Here is an 18,837-nt window from a genome sequence, read left to right as displayed (position 1 = left end):
AGTTACTTTCCACAGTGATGACTTTTAACTTGGCATCAGTTTTAAAACAGAACACCTATTTCTAGTGAACAGCATACACTTAATACTTTCCGTTGAACGCGTTCAGCCACAAACTAAACTGAACTTCATTACACAGCATTCATGAGTAAAGTAATTTGTTCTCAGCACACTTTGCACAATTCCACCAGAGCTATGGTTAAACCAGCGTCCAAGGCGCACTATGACCTTAGGAATGCATTTCTATTCTTTGAAGCTGAAGACTGAAGGCCCAATTCCCAGACCAGAACTTGCACAGACACACAAACCCTAAACACAAACACTACTGGGTGTGGACAATTAGGAACTCAGCCTTCCTAACAAGTCCTGTATGTAAAGGTATTTACAAGTCTCTCTGGAGATTCCTACTCTCTAACCAGCAACTTGCCACCGCGACACATCTCCTCCACCAAGCCAACTCCACGCTAACTACCGAGGGTCAGAGTAGTGGCAGAGCTGCTTACTGCAATGTCCCACTTTCTGCACTCATCTAATTAACAAGCCAAGAGTTTGAAATTGAACACAATATTCCAGAGTTTAATACCAATACCAAGCCAAGGAGAAGTTAGTTCTTCTTCTTATTATTCATGAAGACTTTGATGGCGCCGGTGAAGTCGGCTGATAATAATACTTCCGTGATGTCCGCTTTCAATGCACCTGCACAAGGGAGAAGGTGGTGAGAGATTGCACAGTACTCTGCATGGAAGCAGAGATACCTGGAACAAATATCAGCTGTTGTACCATCACCTGATCACTACACATGCACAAAGGTGCTCTTTAACTTCAGACTTTAGAGATACAGCTTGAAAACAGGCCCTTTGGCCCACCGCGTCCGCACCGACCAGTGGTCACCCTGTACACTAGCTTTATCCTACACACACAAGGGACAAATTACAAATGTACCAAAGGCAATTAACCTACAAACCTGTACGTCTTCAGAGTTTGGGAGAAAACCGGAGCACTTGGAGAAAACTCACGGGGTCACGGGCAGAACACGCAAACACCAGACAGACAGCACCTGTAGTCAGGATGGAACCTGGGTCTCTGCTCCGTGAGGCAGCAACTCTACCGCTGTGCCAGTGTGCCATCACTTTAAATGCTGCCTGACCCGCTGAGTTACTTCAGCATTTTTTTTTTTGCTCTTTAAAGATATGTGCAGCTTTCTTGTAGAAACAAGGTTTGCAAAAAGGAAGAGAGTGCTGGAGTAACTCAGTGGGTCAGGCAGAATCCCTGGGGAACATGGATAGGTGACGTATCACAGAGTGCTGGAGTAACTCAGTGGGTCAGGCAGCATCTGTGGAGAACATGGATAGGTGACGTTTCACAGAGTGCTGGAGTAACTCAGTGGGTCAGGCAGAATCCCTGGGGAACATGGATAGGTGACGTTTCACAGAGTGCTGGAGTAACTCAGCGGGTCAGGCAGCATCTGTGGGGAACATGGATAGGTGACGTTTCACAGAGTGCTGGAGTAACTCAGCGGGTCAGGCAGCATCTGTGGAGAACATGGATAGGTGACGTATCACAGAGTGCTGGAGTAACTCAGTGGGTCAGGCAGCATCCCTGGGGAACATGGATAGGTGACGTTTTGGGATGGAACTCTTCCTCAGACTAGCTCAGCTCTGTGGATGCATTTCCCATTTTGCCAGAGAGGTTCAGCTGCAGATAGTCCGGCTGTACCGCGACCATTATTGCTGAATCCTCCACTCTGACCATCGCACTCCTCTCCTGCCCACACTGTACCTGCTGCCCACAGCCAAACTCAGCAGCCTGTCCACTCATCACTTTGTGCCAACTCTGCTCTTTACATTTCTAATCTCTCCATCGCCTCAATACCATGGGAGTACTTTCTGCATTAAAAGCACCGTACAAAAAGTGTTTCAAACTGTTGTACGATGTCACCTCCTTCAGTGCCGCTGTGAAGACGACATCCGGTAGACATCAGATGCACTGGCGAACAAAGTCAATGGCAAAAGGAATGGAACACCATTCAGGGCGGCACGGTGGCACAGCGGTAGAGCCACACGGTGGCACAGCGGTAGAGCCACACGGTGGCACAGCGGTAGAGCCACACGGTGGCACAGCGGTAGAGCCACACGGTGGCACAGCGCCAAAACCCAATTCCATCCTGACTAAGGGCACTGTCTGGACGGAGTTTGCACGTTCTCCCCGTGACCTGCGTGGGTTTCCTCCGGGTGCTCTGGTTTCCTCCTACACTCCCAGATTAGTAGGCTAATTGGCTTTGGTAAAATTATAAATTGTCCCTAGTGTGTGTATGATATGTAAGTGTGTGGGGATCACTGGTCGACTCGGACTTAGTGGGCCAAAGGGCCTGTTTCTGCACTGTATCTCGAAACGAAACAAAACCATTCAAACAACCTGCACACCTGCAAACGTAAGCATGAGTCAGCAGCACACGCACATGACATTCGCACTAAACATCCACAAAGTGGCATTGAGAATCAATAAACTAGTGCACAAAGAGAGAGCACATGTATGTTATCAGTCAAAGCAATTCCGACTGCATACTAACAAGAGAGTGATTACTTACCAGAAGGTATATTATCTGTATTAATACTTAAGCCATCGCCCTCTGCTTTTTCTGCCTGAGGGCTATCGGACTGCATCAGGCTTGGATTTGGTGCAAAGATTGCTGAAGTTACAACTGCATTATGGGCTGGACAAGAGAAACACACAGTGAACTCCAGGCGGAAGGTCAACATTCACAGATACAGCAGCAGAGATTTGACACGATGTTGGGGGAGTCCAGAACCAGGGGTCACAGCTTAAGGGTAAGGGGGAAGTCTTTTAGGACCGAGATGAGAAAACATTTCTTCACAGAGAGTGGTGAGTCTGTGGAATTCTCTGCCACAGAAGGTAGTTGAGGCCAGTTCATTGGCTATATTTAAGAGGGAGCTAGATGTGGCCCTTGTGGCTAAAGGGATCAGGGGGTATGGAGAGAAGGCAGATACAGGTTACTGAGCTGGATGATCAGCCATGATCATATTGAATGGCGGTGCAGGCTCGAAGGGCCGAATGGCCTACTCCTTGTACCTATTTTCTATGTTTCTATGTCAAGATGTGTTTGCGCCAGGCTAGGCTGACGTCTGAGCGATTGTTATCATCACTAGGCGGTGTTACTGGACAAACTATTAGGACCTCAGAGGTAAAGGTGAGATGACCGATATTGAGTGAGAGCAGGGGAATACAGTGAAGGCAAAACGTGAAACACTGCCATGACTGGAACACAAACAAAACACAATAACGCTGGAAACATTTAAATCAGGTTGACTTGCAAGAAGATATAGGTGTAACGGAATAACACAAGCAGGAGAGCAAAGATGTTATGCAGTATAACAACTGAAGTTGTAAAAAGAGACAAGGGTACACCTTAGCTAATAGCACACACAGTGCTGGAGTAACTCAGTGGGTCAGGCAGCATCTGTGGAGAACATGGATAGGTGACGTTTCACAGAGTGCTGGAGTAACTCAGCGGGTCAGGCAGCATCTGTGGAGAACATGGATAGGTGACGTTTCACAGAGTGCTGGAGTAACTCAGCGGGTCAGGCAGCATCTGTGGAGAACATGGATAGGTGACGTTTCACAGAGTGCTGGAGTAACTCAGCGGGTCAGGCAGCTTCTGTGGAGAACATGGATAGGTGACGTTTCAGGTCAGGAGAAGATCAGGCTGAAGAAAGGTCACGCACCCATCTCCAAAGACGCTGCCTGGCCCGCTGAGTTACTCCAGCACTTTTTTTGTTTGCTCAATCTTCCAGCATCTGTAGTTCCTTGTGTCTGCTAACCAGCACAGCCTTGGGGGAATGCACGGAAACAGGCCCGTTCGGCCCTTCCAGTCCACGCCGACCACTCTCTCTGACCTAGTCTCATCTACCTGCACTCAGACCATAACCCTCTAATCCCCTTATCCATATACCTATCCAATTTACTCTTAAATAATAAAATCGAGCCAGCCTCCACCACTTCCACCGGAAGCCCATTCCATACAGCCACCACCCTCTGAGTAAAGAAGTTACCCCTCATGTTACCCCTAAACTTTTGTCCCTCAATTCTGAAGCTATGTCCCCTTGTTGGAATCTTCCCCACTCTCAAAGGGAAAAGCCTACCCACGTCAACTCTGTCCGTCCCTCTCAAAAATTTAAAAACCTCTATCAAGTCCCCCCTCAACCTTCTACGCTCCAAAGAATAAAGACCCAACCTGTTCAACCTCTCTCTGTAGCTTAAGTGCTGAAACCCAGGCAACATTCTAGTAAATCTCCTCTGTACCCTCTCCATTTTGTCGACATCTTTCCTATAATAAAAGGCCAGTAACAGGAGGTAAAGGTTCGACCAGACTAAATGGGCAGAAAAGGCCCCCAGAAGAGATGTGATTGAGCACTGAGTGATAGACTGCAGCTCAAAGTGGTGGCAGCAGAACCACATAAAATATATCAAGTATTGCTTCAAACCATTTGAAATTGTTGAAATAATTGCATTTGAAAACTAAAAAAGTCAAGAGAAACCCGTAATTATTTGCAATTGCAAGGCTGTGAAAGTGAAACTGATTCACTGTTGTCAGCTGCAAGAGGGATTTTAAAATTATTTTTCCTATTATTTTTCCATCTAATTGAGAAATAACTTTAATCCGTTGTAAATATTTGAGAATAAAAGCCTGCACTTTAACATTTTACGGAGAGCTACACTAGTTTGTTGCATGGAATTTTTAAGAGATTGTGATTTTAACAAATGAAGATACCTTTAATTCCTTCCCAGAAGTCATTGCGATCTCTTCGTACTGACGTAAACTTGCTGACATCATGGTAAGTGCTCCAAATATAAAAGTAACTATCTTCTGATCCACTCATAATATACGTGTAATCATGACTGAAAAATAAAGATCACAAAGTGTGTAAAAACGCTCTAAATTCCAAGGAAGACTACAAAATCATTAAGGTGACGTTAAGTGAAAGCATTGTGTAGGAAAAAAACTGCAGATGCTGGTTAAAATCGAAAGTAAACACAAAATGCTGGAGTAACTCAGTGGGTCAGGCGGCATCTCGGGAGAGAAGGAATGGGTGATGTTTTGGGTTGAGACCCTTCTTCAGACTGGAGTCTGGAGTCTGAAGAAGGGTCTCGACCCGAAACGTCACCTTTTCCTTCTCTCCAGAGATGCTGCCTGACCCGCTGAGTTACTCCAGCATTTTGTGTCTATCTGTAGTTCTCAGCATTGTAGCCCAATGGGGTAGAGGTGAATCGAACAGTCCCCTTGTACCCTAGCCAATGGAAGGGCCATTCAGAAGCCTGATAACAGAGGGGAAGAAGCTGCCCTGAGTCAGTTTCAGGAACATCACTGGATCTGATGTAGAACCATTTGCATGTCTGAAGCAGGGCCTCGGCCAAAACATCACTTATTCCTTTTCTCCAGAGGCGCTGCCTGACCCGCTGAGTTACTCCAGCACTTTGTGTCTATTTCCCATGCCACTGAACTAACTGCATCTTAAGAGACAAGCGTCCAGGTACAAGTATATAAGCAGGCGAGCTGCAAGTGCCTGAGACAGATTTACCAACACCATCCTGTGCACTCCAAATGACAGCTCCCAACCTGGCAATACTCTCCAATACGCAAGAACTATCCTGATCTGACAACGTTCTTATTCTAAGGCGGTGCATCAAAATAACAATGCATCCCATAAGGTACAAACAGTCTGCTGCTGCACGGCAGCTGCATTCCTAGGGATCCTCGTGTTGGAGAAAATTGCATTGAAGAATCAATTGTGCCAGTGCAGAGAAGGTGGTCCGGGGCGAGGGAATTTCAGACAAGCAATAACTTTGCTGATTGCCCTGCAGGATATTCAACATAAAAGTCTTTTTAATGCTACAAGTTTATTTTTATTAATGATAAAAAATATTAAAGGCGGTTTGTTACTTTGTTTTATGGAATATCATGGAACATGCAACACCTCAGCACAAAAACAGGCCCTTCGGCCCGCAATGTCTCTGCTGAACATGATGCCAGGACCATCTCTGATCATTGTACAAGTAACTAGAGGAGCGATTGCTTGTCAATTTCAATGGCCTCCTGTGGTGAAGCGGACTGACCTGGCTCTTGGGAGACAGACAACAGTATCTGATCACTGCAGGGTGGTTACATATATACCTTGACTGTTTTATTTGCAAGGCAGCTTTTTTTCTGCTTGTCAATTTCCAAAGTAACATTTAACTGTTTCGCTAGTTCCCAATCACCAATGCGTGATAAAAAATTAAGCCTGAGTAACACAAATAGTGCCCCCCAATTCATCAACAGCGTTATATCCAATTTGCAGCGTGGAAACACACGTCATGGCTGAACTACCAGTAATAAACCGACTGCACCGAATACCCTAAACATGGAAATAAACCTGCTAAAGTACTTACACAGGAATCGGGAAAAAAGAATGTCAAGCTGATGAAGAGATTGAAAGTCTGTGCCAAGGAGTGTGCTGGCTCTGGAGAGGGTCCAGAGGAGGTTAACAAGAATGATCCCAGGGATGAGTGGGTTAACATATGATGAGCATTTGTCGGCACTGGGCCTGTACTCGCTGGAGTTTAGACTGAGGGAGAACTTTTTGAAACTTACCGAACAGTGAAAGGCCTGGATAGAGTGGATGTGGAGAGGATGTTTCCACTAGTGGGAGAGTCTGGGACCAAAGGTCACAGCCTCAGAATTAAAGGACGTTCCTTTACGAAGGAGATGAGGAGGAATTTCTTTAGTCAGAGGGTGGTGAATCTGTGGAAGTCATTGCCACAGACGGCTGTGGAGGGCATCTGGATATATTTAAAGCAGAGATACATAGATTCTTGATTAGTACGGGTGTCGGAGTTTATGGGGAGAAGGCAGGAGAATGGGGTTTGGAGGGAGAGATAGATCAGCCATGATTGAATAGCGGAGTAGACTCAATGGGGGGAATGGCCTAATTCTGCTCCTATCACCTATGAACTAATGAGTGGTATTATGATGGAGTCTTCCAGGAAATGGTGACGAGGTAAACCTGGAACAGCATTGCAGGAAGTGGAACACAGGCAGCTGAAACATTCAGTTGAAACAGGAACACAAGGCATGTTGGTTAGTTTGTGTGTGTGGGGGGGGGGGGGGGGGGGGAGGTGTAGGGGGGGGTGTAGGTGGGAGGGGAGGAGGTGTGTGGGTGGTTAAGTAGCCATGGTGAATTTAGAAAATGAGGGTAAGAACATAAAAGACTGTAGTGGTTATGGTTTAGTAATGCTAGGGGCAGTAGTCAATGATTTGTGGTAGGTTAACTAGCTTACCATTTTGAATTCCAGCTTTCATCCAGGCGCATCAGAAAATACTATACATAAATACAATTAAATCAAGCTCAAGTACAATAGGTAGAGGAGCAAAGGGATATAGTTCTCAGCATTATTCACAAAAAGCTGGAGTAACTCAGCGGGACGGGCAGCATCTCTGGAGAGAAGGAATGGGTGACAATGCTGCCTGCCCCGCTGAGTTACTCCAGCTTTTTGTGTCTATCTTCGGTTTAAACCAGCATCTGCAGTTCCTTCCAACACAGTTCTCAACATTGTAGCGCATTAGTTCCAGAGACAACGTCCAATGCCCACAACCATTTATACATATTAATACTGAATTCAAAAACAAAATATTGAACATGCACAAGGTTTTCGAAGCAGCCGGCTCTGCTTGAAATTCCTGTCCTTTCCACACACAACCGGGCTCCAATGCCAACGATCCCGTTTTAAAACAAGGTTGTCATTGTTTTATTATTGTGAACCACTTGCTGGCGATGAGACAAAAATGTAAACGCTCGCATCTGTTGAGAACATGGATAGGTGACGTTTCACAGAGTGCTGGAGTAACTCAGTGGGTCAGGCAGCATCTGTGGAGAACACGGATAGGTGACGTTTCAGAGTGCTGGAGTAACTCAGCGGGTCAGGCAGCATCTGTGGAGAACAGGGATAGGTGACGTTTCACAGAGTGCTGGAATAACTCAGCGGGTCAGGCAGCATCTGTGGAGAACATGGATAGGTGACGTTTCACAGAGTGCTGGAGTAACTCAGCGGGTCAGGCAGCATCTGTGGAGAACATGGATAGGTGACGTTTCACAGAGTGCTGGAGTAACTCAGTGGGTCAGGCAGCATCTGTGGAGAACACGGATAGGTGACGTTTCACAGAGTAGGTGGCGTTTTGGATTGGGACCCTTCTTCACACATAAACTAGCATCTGTAGTTCCTTCCTACACAGTTGTCTTCAGAGTGCTCATTGCAATTGGATCCCAAATTGCAATGTTAACAGACCTTGTAAAAAGCGGAGGAATTTACTACTATCACTAATCGTTAGATTCATTCACCCTAGCTTTCTCAAGCTGGAGGGAGTTGTACGTGCTAGAACTGGAACAGTTTTGCAACGGTGGTAGTTCTGTGGAATGTAAACCATGGAGAAGCCCACTTCCTCACCTGAAGCTTGCTTTGATTTGGCTGCTGCTGTTCATGTAGCCTTTATATTTCATTGAAATGGATAAATCGCGAAGATCATACAGGCGAACTCTTGAATCATTGGAGGTCACAAGGATCTAAATTGGAGAGATCAAGTTACTAATAGTGCACAAGAGAAACAAGAACTGACATTGTGCTCTTCTCACCAACAAAGTGGCACGCACCTTATTTTCACCAGGTAAGGGCTCGATGCCCGTGATTTTCCTGCCAACTCGGTTTCTACCTCTTGTTGAGCGCACATGTATCTGTGTGTGGTATTTCAAGTGCTGAGGAACAAAGGGTTCGAAAAGTCAGGATTCTTATAGAGACGTATAAAATTATAAAAGGACTGGACAAGCCAAATGCAGGAAAATTGTTCCCAATGTTGGGGGAGTCCAGAACCAGGGGCCACACAGTCTAAGAATAAAGGGGAGGCCATTTAAAACTGAGGTGAGAAGAAACTTTTTCACCCAGAGAATTGTGAATTTGTGGAATTCTCTGCCACAGAGGGTAGTGGAGGCCAATTCACTGGATGAATTTAAAAGAGAGTTAGATAGAGCTCTAGGGGCTAGTGGAATCAGGGGATATGGGGAGAAGGCAGGCACGGGTTACTGATTGTGGTTGATCAGCCATGATCACAATGAATGGCGGTGCTGGCTCGAAGGGCCAAATTGCCCCCTCCTGCACCTATTTTCAATGTTTCTATGTTGCCTGTAGCATTTCAATCATTGTATAGAGACAGAAATTATTTGTAAATAGAAAGAACCATTTTCTCAAAACTGTGAGGCTGATAGTATAAAATTGTGAGAGGAATAGATCGGGTAGATGCACAGAGTCTCCTGCCCAGAGTAGGTGAATCGAGGACCAGAGGACAGAGGCCTAAGGTGAATGGGAAAAGATTTAATAGGAATCTGAGGGGTAACTTTTTTACATAATGGGTGGTGGGTGTATGGAACAAGGTGCCAGAGGAGGTAGTTGAGGCTGGGAATATCCCAACGTTTAAGAAACAGTAAGACAAGTACATGGATAGGACAGGTTTGAAGGAATATTTCAAACGCCGGCAGGTGGGACTAGGTGGGTAGCTGGGACATGTTGGCCGGTGTGGGCAAGTTGGGCCGAAGGGCCCCTTTCCATGCTGTATCACTCGATGACAATATATAGTGAAGCCCCTCAGGATGTGGAGGCTTTGGAGAGGGTGCGGAAGACGTCTGCCAGAATGCTGCCTGGATCGGAGGGTATCAGGTCAAGGAGAGGTTGGAGAAACTGGGATTGTTTTCCCTGGAGTGTGGCAGGTTGGGTGCAGACCTGAGAGATGGATGTAAAATTATGCCAGGTGTAGACAGTCAGAAACTTTCTCCCAGGGTGTCAATGTCAAAGAGAGGACATAGCTTTAAGTGAAGAGGGGAAAAGTTTAAAGGAGATGTTCTCGGCAGGTGTGAGAGTGAAGATAGTGGTGGTTGCGTGGGAATCGACAACTCGAGGACATAGGTTTAAGGTGATAGGGTAAACATTTAACAGGAACCTGAGGAACAGATTTTTCACACAAATTTGGCGGGTATATGGAACGAGCTGCCAGAGGAGGTAGTTGAGGCAGGTACTAAAACAACATTTAAATGACGTTTAGACAGGTGCATGGATAGGAAAGGTTTAGATGCCGAATGGGCAAACATAGGCAGGTTGGACGAGCTTAGATGGGGCATCTTGCGCCCAGTTTCTGTTTCCAGTGCAACAGAATGCAACCTGAGTGGCTGGTGTTTGAAGCATTTCTGATGTGTCCCGACCCGAAACACCAGCTATACATGTTCTCCACAGATGCTGCCTGACCCACTGAGTTACTCCAGCACTCGGTGAAACGTCACCTATCCATGTTCTCCACAGATGCTGCCTGACCCGCTGAGTTACTCCAGCACTCTGTGAAACGTCACCTATCCATGTTCTCCACAGATGCTGCCTGACCCACTGAGTTACTCCAGCACTCGGTGAAACGTCACCTATCCATGTTCTCCACAGATGCTGCCTGACCCGCTGAGTTACTCCAGCACTCTGTGAAACGTCACCTATCCATGTTCTCCACAGATGCTGCCTGACCCGCTGAGTTACTCCAGCACTCTGTGAAACGTCACCTATCCATGTTCTCCACAGATGCTGCCTGACCCACTGAGTTACTCCAGCACTCTGTGAAACGTCACCTATCCATGTTCTCCACAGATGCGAGCGTTTACATTTTTGTCTCATCGCCAGCAAGTGGTTCACAATAATAAAACAATGACAACCTTGTTTTAAAACGGGATCGTTGGCATTGGAGCCCGGTTGTGTGTGGAAAGGACAGGAATTTCAAGCAGAGCTGGCTGCTTTGAAAACCTTGTGCATGTTCAATATTTTGTTTCTGAAACAAGGAACTGCAGATGCTGGTTTATACCAAAGATAGACACAAAGTGCTGGAGTAGCTCAGCACGTCAGGCAGCATCTCTGGAGAAACTCTAACCTGCTGAGTTACTCCAGCACTTGTGTCTGTTTCAGTAACTGGAGGCCCAGATGTGGTAATTCAGGTGGGGCTTGACCTGGAGTTGATGGTTTACTTTCACTGTGGGCTGCCTCATGTCGGTCGGTGTAACCTTGCTTTAGATGAAGTTTATCAGTGCTGAGCAGATTACAGGCATTTTTACATGACCCATCAGCATTTTACATTTTTCACTTGGACAGATTATTTTTATGTCTATGTGCTATTAGTGTATTCAATACCTTTCATGTTTGCTACCATTAATCCTGCTTGCAAAAAAAAATTAATTCTACTTGAGGACTTTGATTCCTCTCCAATTTCATCAAATCAATTTAAAAATGGCTATTCAACTGCTGAGGAATATCTATCCACTTTTCTCCAATGCCTCAGAAATCGAATCACCTCCTGCACCATTTCTGAAGTCAGGCATTAGACTTTTTAAACTCACTAACATCTAGAGATTGGTAAATGTGTGACTTTTCCAGCTATCTCTCCCCACTGCAATCAGCCCGAAGGATCCCGACCCGAAACGTCACCTATCCATGTCCTCCACAGATGCTGCCTGACCCTCTGAGTTACTCCAGCACTTTGTGAAATGTCACCTATCCATGTTCTCCACAGATGCTGCCTGACCCGTTGAGTTACTCCAGCACTTTGTGAAATGTGGCTATGGGGAAAAGGCAGGAGAATGGGATTGAAAGGGATAGATTAGGAATTAAATGTGACATCTCCAAGTTTGCGGATGACACAAAGCTGGGTGGCAGTGTGAGCTGCGAGGAGGATGCTATGAGGCTGCAGGGTGACTTGGATAGGTTGGGTGAGTGGGCAGATGCATGACAGATGCAGTATAATGTGGATAAATGTGAGGTTATCCACTTTGGTGGCAAGAACAGGGAGGCAGATTATTATCTGAATGGTGTCAGATTCGGAAAAGGGGAGCTGCAACGAGACCTGGGTATGCTTGTACATCAGTCACTGAAAGTATGCATGCAGGTACATCAGGTAGTGAAGAAAGCTAATGGCATGTTGGCCTTTATTGCGAGATGATTTGAGTTTAGGAGCAAGGATGTCCGACTGCAGTTGTACAGGGCCCTGATGAGACCGCACCTGGAGTATTGTGTGCAGTTTTGGTCTCCTAATTTGATGAAGGACATTATTGCTATTGAGGGAGTGCAGCATAGGTTCACCAGGTTAATTCCCGTGATGGCGGGACTGACATATGATGAAAGAATGGGTCGACTGGGCTTGTATTCACTCGAATTTAGAAGGATGAGAGGGGATCTTATAGAAACATGTAAAAATCTTAAGGGATTGGACAGGCTAGATGCAGGTAAAATGTTCTCATTGTTGGGGGAGACCAGAACCAGGGGTCACAGTTTAAGAATAAGGGGTAGGCCATTTAGGACTGAGATGAGGAAGAACTTTTTCACCCAGAGAGTTATGAATCTGTGGAATTCTCTGCCACAGAAGGCAGTGGAGGCCAATTCACTGTATGTATTCAAGAGAGAGTTGGATATAGCTCTTCGGGCTAAAGGAATCAAGGGATATGGGGAGAAGGCAGGAACAGGGTACAGATTCTGGATGATCAGCCATGATCATATTGAATGGCGGTGGAGGTACAAAGGGCCGAATGGCCTACTCCTGCACCTATTTTCCATGTTTCTATTCGCCATGAGTGAATGATGGAATAGACTTGATGGGCCAAATGGGCTCCTGCTGCTCCCACGAGTTATGAACGTGAGTGAACCAAGGTCTGGCCACCGGGCAGTGCCCGGCACCACTTGGGGAATAACCGGCACTGAAATGTAAATGGACAACGAAAGGCGAATCACCTCTGTGTCGTAGAAGATGCATCGGCCATCGTACGTGCCGATCACCGCGTACTTGCCATTCTGGCAGAAGTTAGCAGCTGTGATCAGCTTTGTCTGTCCGTCGATCTCGTTCCACAGAGCCACCTTCTTGTCAGGGATGTTCCACAGACGCAATTTCCCATCCAGAGACCCACTCAGGAAGTACCTGTCGTCCTGCAGGGAAACACGGTATCAGTGGTATGTACCCTCGCACCCACACCCCGAGTGTCAACTGTCCACAGCCTGACCGCGGACCATGCAGCCCACTGTATCAGGGTAGACCCCCTCCCCTGACGCAAACCCCCCTCCACCCGGGGGAACCCCCTCCCCTCCCCCCGGGGTAGACCCCCTCCCCAGACGCAAACCCCCCTCCCCCGGGGTAGAGCCCCTCCCCTGATGCAGACACCCCTCCCCCCGGGGTAGACCCCCTCCCCCTCCCCTGACGCAAACCCCCCTCCACCCGGGGGAACCCCCTCCCCTCCCCCCGGGGTAGACCCCCCTCCCCAGACGCAAACCCCCCTCCCCCGGGGTAGAGCCCCCCACTCACCCTTTGGCACCCCTGCCACTGGGACAGACCTCCCTTTCACTCGGGGGCAGCCCCCCCAATCCCCTGGGGTAGCGCCCTCCCCCCACTCCCCCTGGGGAAGCCCCTCCCCCACTCCCCCTGGGGCAGCCCCCCCCACCCACTGCGGAAGACAGCCCCCTCCCCCACTCCCCCTGGGGCAGCCCCCCCCACCCACTGCGGAAGACTGCCCCCTCCCCCCACTCCCCCTGGGGCAGCCCCCTCCCCCACTCCCCCTGGGGCAGCCCCCCCCACCCACTGCGGAAGACTGCCCCCTCCCCCCACTCCCCCTGGGGCAGCCCCCTCCCCCCACTCCCTCTGGGGCAGCCCCCTTCCCCCACTCCCCCTGGGGCAGCCCCCTCCCCCACTCCCCCTGGGGCAGCCCCCTCCCCCCACTCCCCCTGGTGTAACCCCCTCCCCCGACTCCCCCTGGGGCAGCCCCCTCCCCCTGGGGAAGCCCCCTCCCCCTGGGGTAACGCCCTCCCCCTGGGGAAGCCCACCCCCTCCACTCCCCCTGGGGTAACGCCCTCCCCCGACTCCCCCTGGGGCAGCCCCCTCCCCCTGGGGAAGCCCCCTCCCCCCACTCCCCCTGGGGCAGCCCCCCCCCACCCACTGCGGGACTGTACCCTCCCCCCTGGGGCAACCTTCCATTGAGGCAGAGATTGAGATTGTTGATTAGTGCGGGTGTCAGGGTTATGGGGAGAAGGCAGGAATATGGGGTTGAGAGGGAGAGATAGTTCAGCCATGATTGAATGATGGACGTGATGGGTCAAATGACCTGATTCCACTCCTATGAGTTATGAAGGTAGGAGTACTTGATGGGCCGAATGGCCCACTGATGGAGGGACAAAGACCTGGGCGCTGTGACAAAGGAGGAGCAGCGTGTTGCCAGCACAGGATGGTCTGTGCCTTGCCGGGCACTCATCCTTCAGCTCACTGCTCACTGTCTTTGGTCAGCTTGGTGGCCAGGTGGCTGGTCAGCTTGGGGGCCATGTTGCTGGTCTTGTTGGTGCAGTCAGGACGGCCTGAATGTCGATCCTGTGGTGCGTTTTGTTAAACCAGAGCTTGGTCTCGCTATTGGAAGGAAAAGAAAAGCTTGCACGTGACAAGCTCTTGACATTGGCAACGCGTCAACGAGCTCACGACCCAAGAGAGCGTACATAAACAGCTCACTGTGATGATATTCTTACTGTGAAAGATTCCAAGGGGAGTAAGAGGCACCCGTGGCTGACAAGGGAAGTCAAGGACAACATAAAAATAAAAGGGAAGAAGTATAACATAGCAAAGAAGAGTGGGAAGCCAGAGGATTGGGACTCTTTTAAAGAGCAACAGAAGATAACTAAAAAGGCAATATGGGGAGAAAAGATGAGGTACGAGGGTAAACTAGCCAATAATATAAAGGAGGATAGTAAAAGCTTTTTTAGGTATGTGAAGAGGAAAAAAATAGTCAAGGCAAATGTGGGTCTCTTGAAGACAGAAGCAGGGGAATTTATTATGGGGAACAAGGAAATGGCAGAAGAGTTGAACCGGTACTTTGGATCTGTCTTCACTGAGGAGGATACAAAAAATCTCCCAGATGTTCTAGTGGCCAGAGATCCTAGGGTGACAGAGGAACTGGAGGAAATCCACATTAGGCAGGAAAAAGTTTTGGGTAGACTAATGGGACTTAAGGCTGATAAATCCCCAGGGCCTGATGGTCTGCATCCCAGGGTGCTTAAGGAGGTGGCTCTAGAAATTGTGGACGCATTAGTAATTATTTTCCAATGTTCTATAGATTCCGGGTCAGTTCCTGTGGATTGGAGGGTAGCTAATGTTATCCCACTTTTCAAGAAAGGAGGGAGAGAGAAAAAACGGGAAATTATAGACCAGTTAGTCTGACATCAGTGGTGGGGAAGATGCTGGAGTCAATTATAAAAGACGAAATTGCGGAGCGTTTGGATAGTAGTACAGGATTGTTCCGAGTCAGCATGGATTTACGAAGGGGAAATCGTGCTTGACTAATCTACTGGAATTTTTTGAGGATGTAACTAGGAAAATTGACAGGGGAGAGCCGGTGGATGTGGTGTACTTCGACTTTCAGAAAGCCTTCGACAAGGTCCCACATAGGAGATTGGTGGGCAAAATTAAAGCACATGGTATTGGAGGTAGGGTACTGACATGGATAGAAAGTTGGTTGACAGACAGAAAGCAAAGAGTGGGGATAAATGGGTCCTTTTCAGAATGGCAGGCAGTGACTAGTGGGGTACCGCAAGGCTCGGTGTTGGGACCGCAGCTATTTACAATATACATCAATGACTTGGATGAAGGGATTAAAAGTACCATTAGCAAATTTGCCGATGATACAAAGCTAGGTGGCAGTGTGAACTGTGAGGAAGATGCTATGAGGTTGCAGGGTGACTTGGACAGGTTGTGTGAGTGGGCGGATGCATGGCAGATGCAGTTTAATGTGGATAAGTGTGAGGTTATCCACTTTGGTGGTAAGAATAGGAAGGCAGATTATTATTTGAATGGTGTCAAGTTAGGAAAAGGGGACGTACAATGTGATCTGGGTGTCTTAGTGCATCAGTCACTGAAAGGAAGCATGCAGGTACAGCAGGCAGTGAAGAAAGCCAATGGAATGTTGGCCTTCATAACAAGAGGAGTTGAGTATAGGAGCAAATAGGTCCTTCTGCAGTTGTACAGGGCCCTAGTGAGGCCGCACCTGGAGTACTGTGTGCAGTTTTGGTCTCCAAATTTGAGGAAGGATATTCTTGCTATTGAGGGCGTGCAGCGTAGGTTTACTAGGTTAATTCCCGGAATGGCGGGACTGTCATATGTTGAAAGACTGGAGCACTAGGTTTGTATACACTGGAATTTAGAAGGATGAGAGGGGATCTTATCGAAACGTATGATTATTAAGGGGTTGGACATGTTAGAGGCAGGAAACATGTTCCCAATGTTGGGGGAGTCCAGAACCAGGGGCCACAGTTTAAGAATAAGGGGTAGGCCATTTAGAACAGAGATGAGGAAAAACCTTTTTAGTCAGAGAGTTGTGAATCTATGGCATTCTCTGCCTCAGAGGGCAGTGGAGGCCAATTCTCTGAATACATTCAAGAGAGAGCTAGATAGAGCTCTTAAGGATAGCGGAGTCAGGGGGTATGGGGAGAAAACAGGAAAGGGGTACTGATTGAGAATGATCAGCCATGATCACATTGAATGGCGGTGCTGGCTCGAAGGGCCGAATGGCCTACTCCTGCACCTATTGTCTATTGTCTATTGATATTGAATGTTTGGAGGGGCATGGGCCAAACGTGGGCAGGAGGGACTAGATGGGGCATCTTGGTCAGCATGGGCAAGTTGGGCAGAAGGGCCTGTTTCCATGCTGTGTGACTATTACAACACTCTCATTACAGCAGGCACTCCCATAAGACAGCCAGCTTTGGCAAAGCTCGGGGCTACAATAATAATCAATCTTTGTCAACAACATGTCACCAGGTACACAGGATTAAGACATCAGGATTTGCAACCAGCCTTTCAATAACATTTAACTTGCTGCTTACCCGTGGGTGAAAGGCTATCGCGGTGACAAAATCTATGTGCTGGAAACAACACAGACATTCCCTCCTGGAGATGTGCCACAATCGCACTGTTTTATCCATGGAAGACGACAGCAGAAAGTAGTTCTGAGAGATTTAAACAAAGCCTCAGTGTTAACATCTTCTCCAGACTTACAGCACAGTGCAAGGAGTAAACAGCTGGTTACAGCAAGGTTACACTTGCTGGAAAATAGGAGCGACTTTGTTGTTTAGTTTAGAGACAAAGAGGAAACAGGCCCTTCGGCCCACCAAGTCCATGCCGACCAGCAATCCCCATACACTAGCACTATCCTAAACACACCAGGGACAATTTACAATTATTACTAAGCCACTTAGCCTACAAACCTGTACGTCTTTGGATTGTGGGAGGAAATCGGAGCACCCGGAGAAAACCCACGCAGGTCACGGGAAGAACGTACAAACTCCGTACAGACAACACCCGTAGTCGGGACCGAACCTGGGTCTCTGGCGCTGTGAGGCAGCAACTCTACCGCTGCGCCACCGTGCCTCCCTAATCTCTGTTAGAAGCAGAAAAGACTTGGTACAGAGGCAGGAGAAAAACTGCAACTGAATATATTCGGCAAATATATTTTAATAAACTAAACTGTACCAATTCCCTCACATCCATCCAGGAACCTCAGCAGCCCTTTCAGACGAGAGAGGTTCACATACACCGCCACTCATGCACATCAGCCAAAGACACACATACTGTTTGCCTTCTCACAGGGGGTGTCGACTCATCAAGTGGGGCCAAGGATGACATCCCGCACAAAGTCCAGTGACATTCAGGCACAACACACACGGGGAGCTCAGGTAGGTTCTACTTTTGTACCTTTGACCAGGAGAGGTCTAGGAGATCAGCAGTATGTCCCTTGTATTTACAGAATGGCCGCTGCCTGAACGGTGCATTCTTGTCTTCAGGATCAGAATCTTCAGTCCCGCTGTAGGCCTGAGCAACCAGAGAAAAGAAGATTGGATTCTCACAAGACAATTCTTCCAAATTCCACATATTCACACTTGGTCATGATCACATTGAATGGCGGTGCTGGCTCGAAGGGCCGAATGGCCTACTCCTGCACCAATTGTGCAGAATGATCAGCCATGATCACATTGAATGGCAGTGCTGGCTCGAAGGGCCGAATGGCCTACTCCTGCACCTATTGTCTATTGTCCATTGTCTATTGTATCTGTGTTCAAAAACCAAGATGGTTGATCAAAACCTGAGCAAAATTCCCACAACAAACAAATATTCTTGAGTTATTCACAAAATGCTGGAGTAACTCAGCAGGTCAGGCAGCATCTCGGGAGAGAAGGAATGGTATTCTTGAGTGTCAAGTTGTGAAAGATGCATAATGAGCCTCGAGTCCAATGCTTCCAGACTAACTTCACAGGGACATGCAGGGAACGGAAGGATAAGGGTCACGTGCAGAGATGAGATTAGTTTAGCATGGCATCATGTTCAGCACGGACATTGTAGGCCAAAGGTCCTGTTCCTTCTATAGAAGCAAAGGGAACTGCAGATGCCAGTTTACAAAAAAATCTAGAGTGCTGGAGTAACTCAGCGGGTCAGACAGCATCTTTGGAGAATATGGAGAGGTGATGTTTCGGATTGGCTAGCCATGTTGTCCACAGATGCTTCCTGACCTGTTGAGTTACTCCAGCACTTTTTTACCTGTACTATTCCATGTGGACTACACTTTGGTGGGGTCATGCAGCCTGGGTACTTTTGGAAATAGCTCTGGTAAAATACAGAGGGTCATCACTGTGTGGATTACCTTTCATCAGCAACATTCAACAGGCCATAGACAAGTAGACAGTGTTAAAATAGTTCACTTC

General features: G+C 47.9%; 1 protein-coding gene across 1 annotated transcript in view; it reads right to left on the bottom strand.

Moving 5' to 3' along the window:
• Positions 1-557: 557 nt before the first annotated feature.
• Positions 558-18,837, bottom strand: part of wdr44 (WD repeat domain 44) — a 62,667-nt gene continuing 44,387 nt past the window's right edge. Inside the window, exons 13-20 of the mRNA XM_078412635.1 lie at positions 17,834-17,950; positions 16,966-17,088; positions 12,847-13,038; positions 8,700-8,801; positions 8,497-8,612; positions 4,787-4,914; positions 2,585-2,710; positions 558-693 (exon numbers count right to left, since the gene is read on the bottom strand). Of these exons, the coding sequence (XP_078268761.1) occupies positions 602-693; positions 2,585-2,710; positions 4,787-4,914; positions 8,497-8,612; positions 8,700-8,801; positions 12,847-13,038; positions 16,966-17,088; positions 17,834-17,950 (996 nt within the window). The 3' untranslated portion in view covers positions 558-601. The remainder of the gene's footprint in view (positions 694-2,584; positions 2,711-4,786; positions 4,915-8,496; positions 8,613-8,699; positions 8,802-12,846; positions 13,039-16,965; positions 17,089-17,833; positions 17,951-18,837) is intronic.

The sequence above is a fragment of the Rhinoraja longicauda genome, chromosome 15, assembly GCF_053455715.1.
Source record: "Rhinoraja longicauda isolate Sanriku21f chromosome 15, sRhiLon1.1, whole genome shotgun sequence".
Classification (NCBI taxonomy): Eukaryota; Metazoa; Chordata; class Chondrichthyes; order Rajiformes; family Arhynchobatidae; genus Rhinoraja; species Rhinoraja longicauda.
The sequence above is the reverse complement of the archived record's forward strand: the minus strand, read 5'-3'. Positions and strand labels throughout refer to the sequence as shown.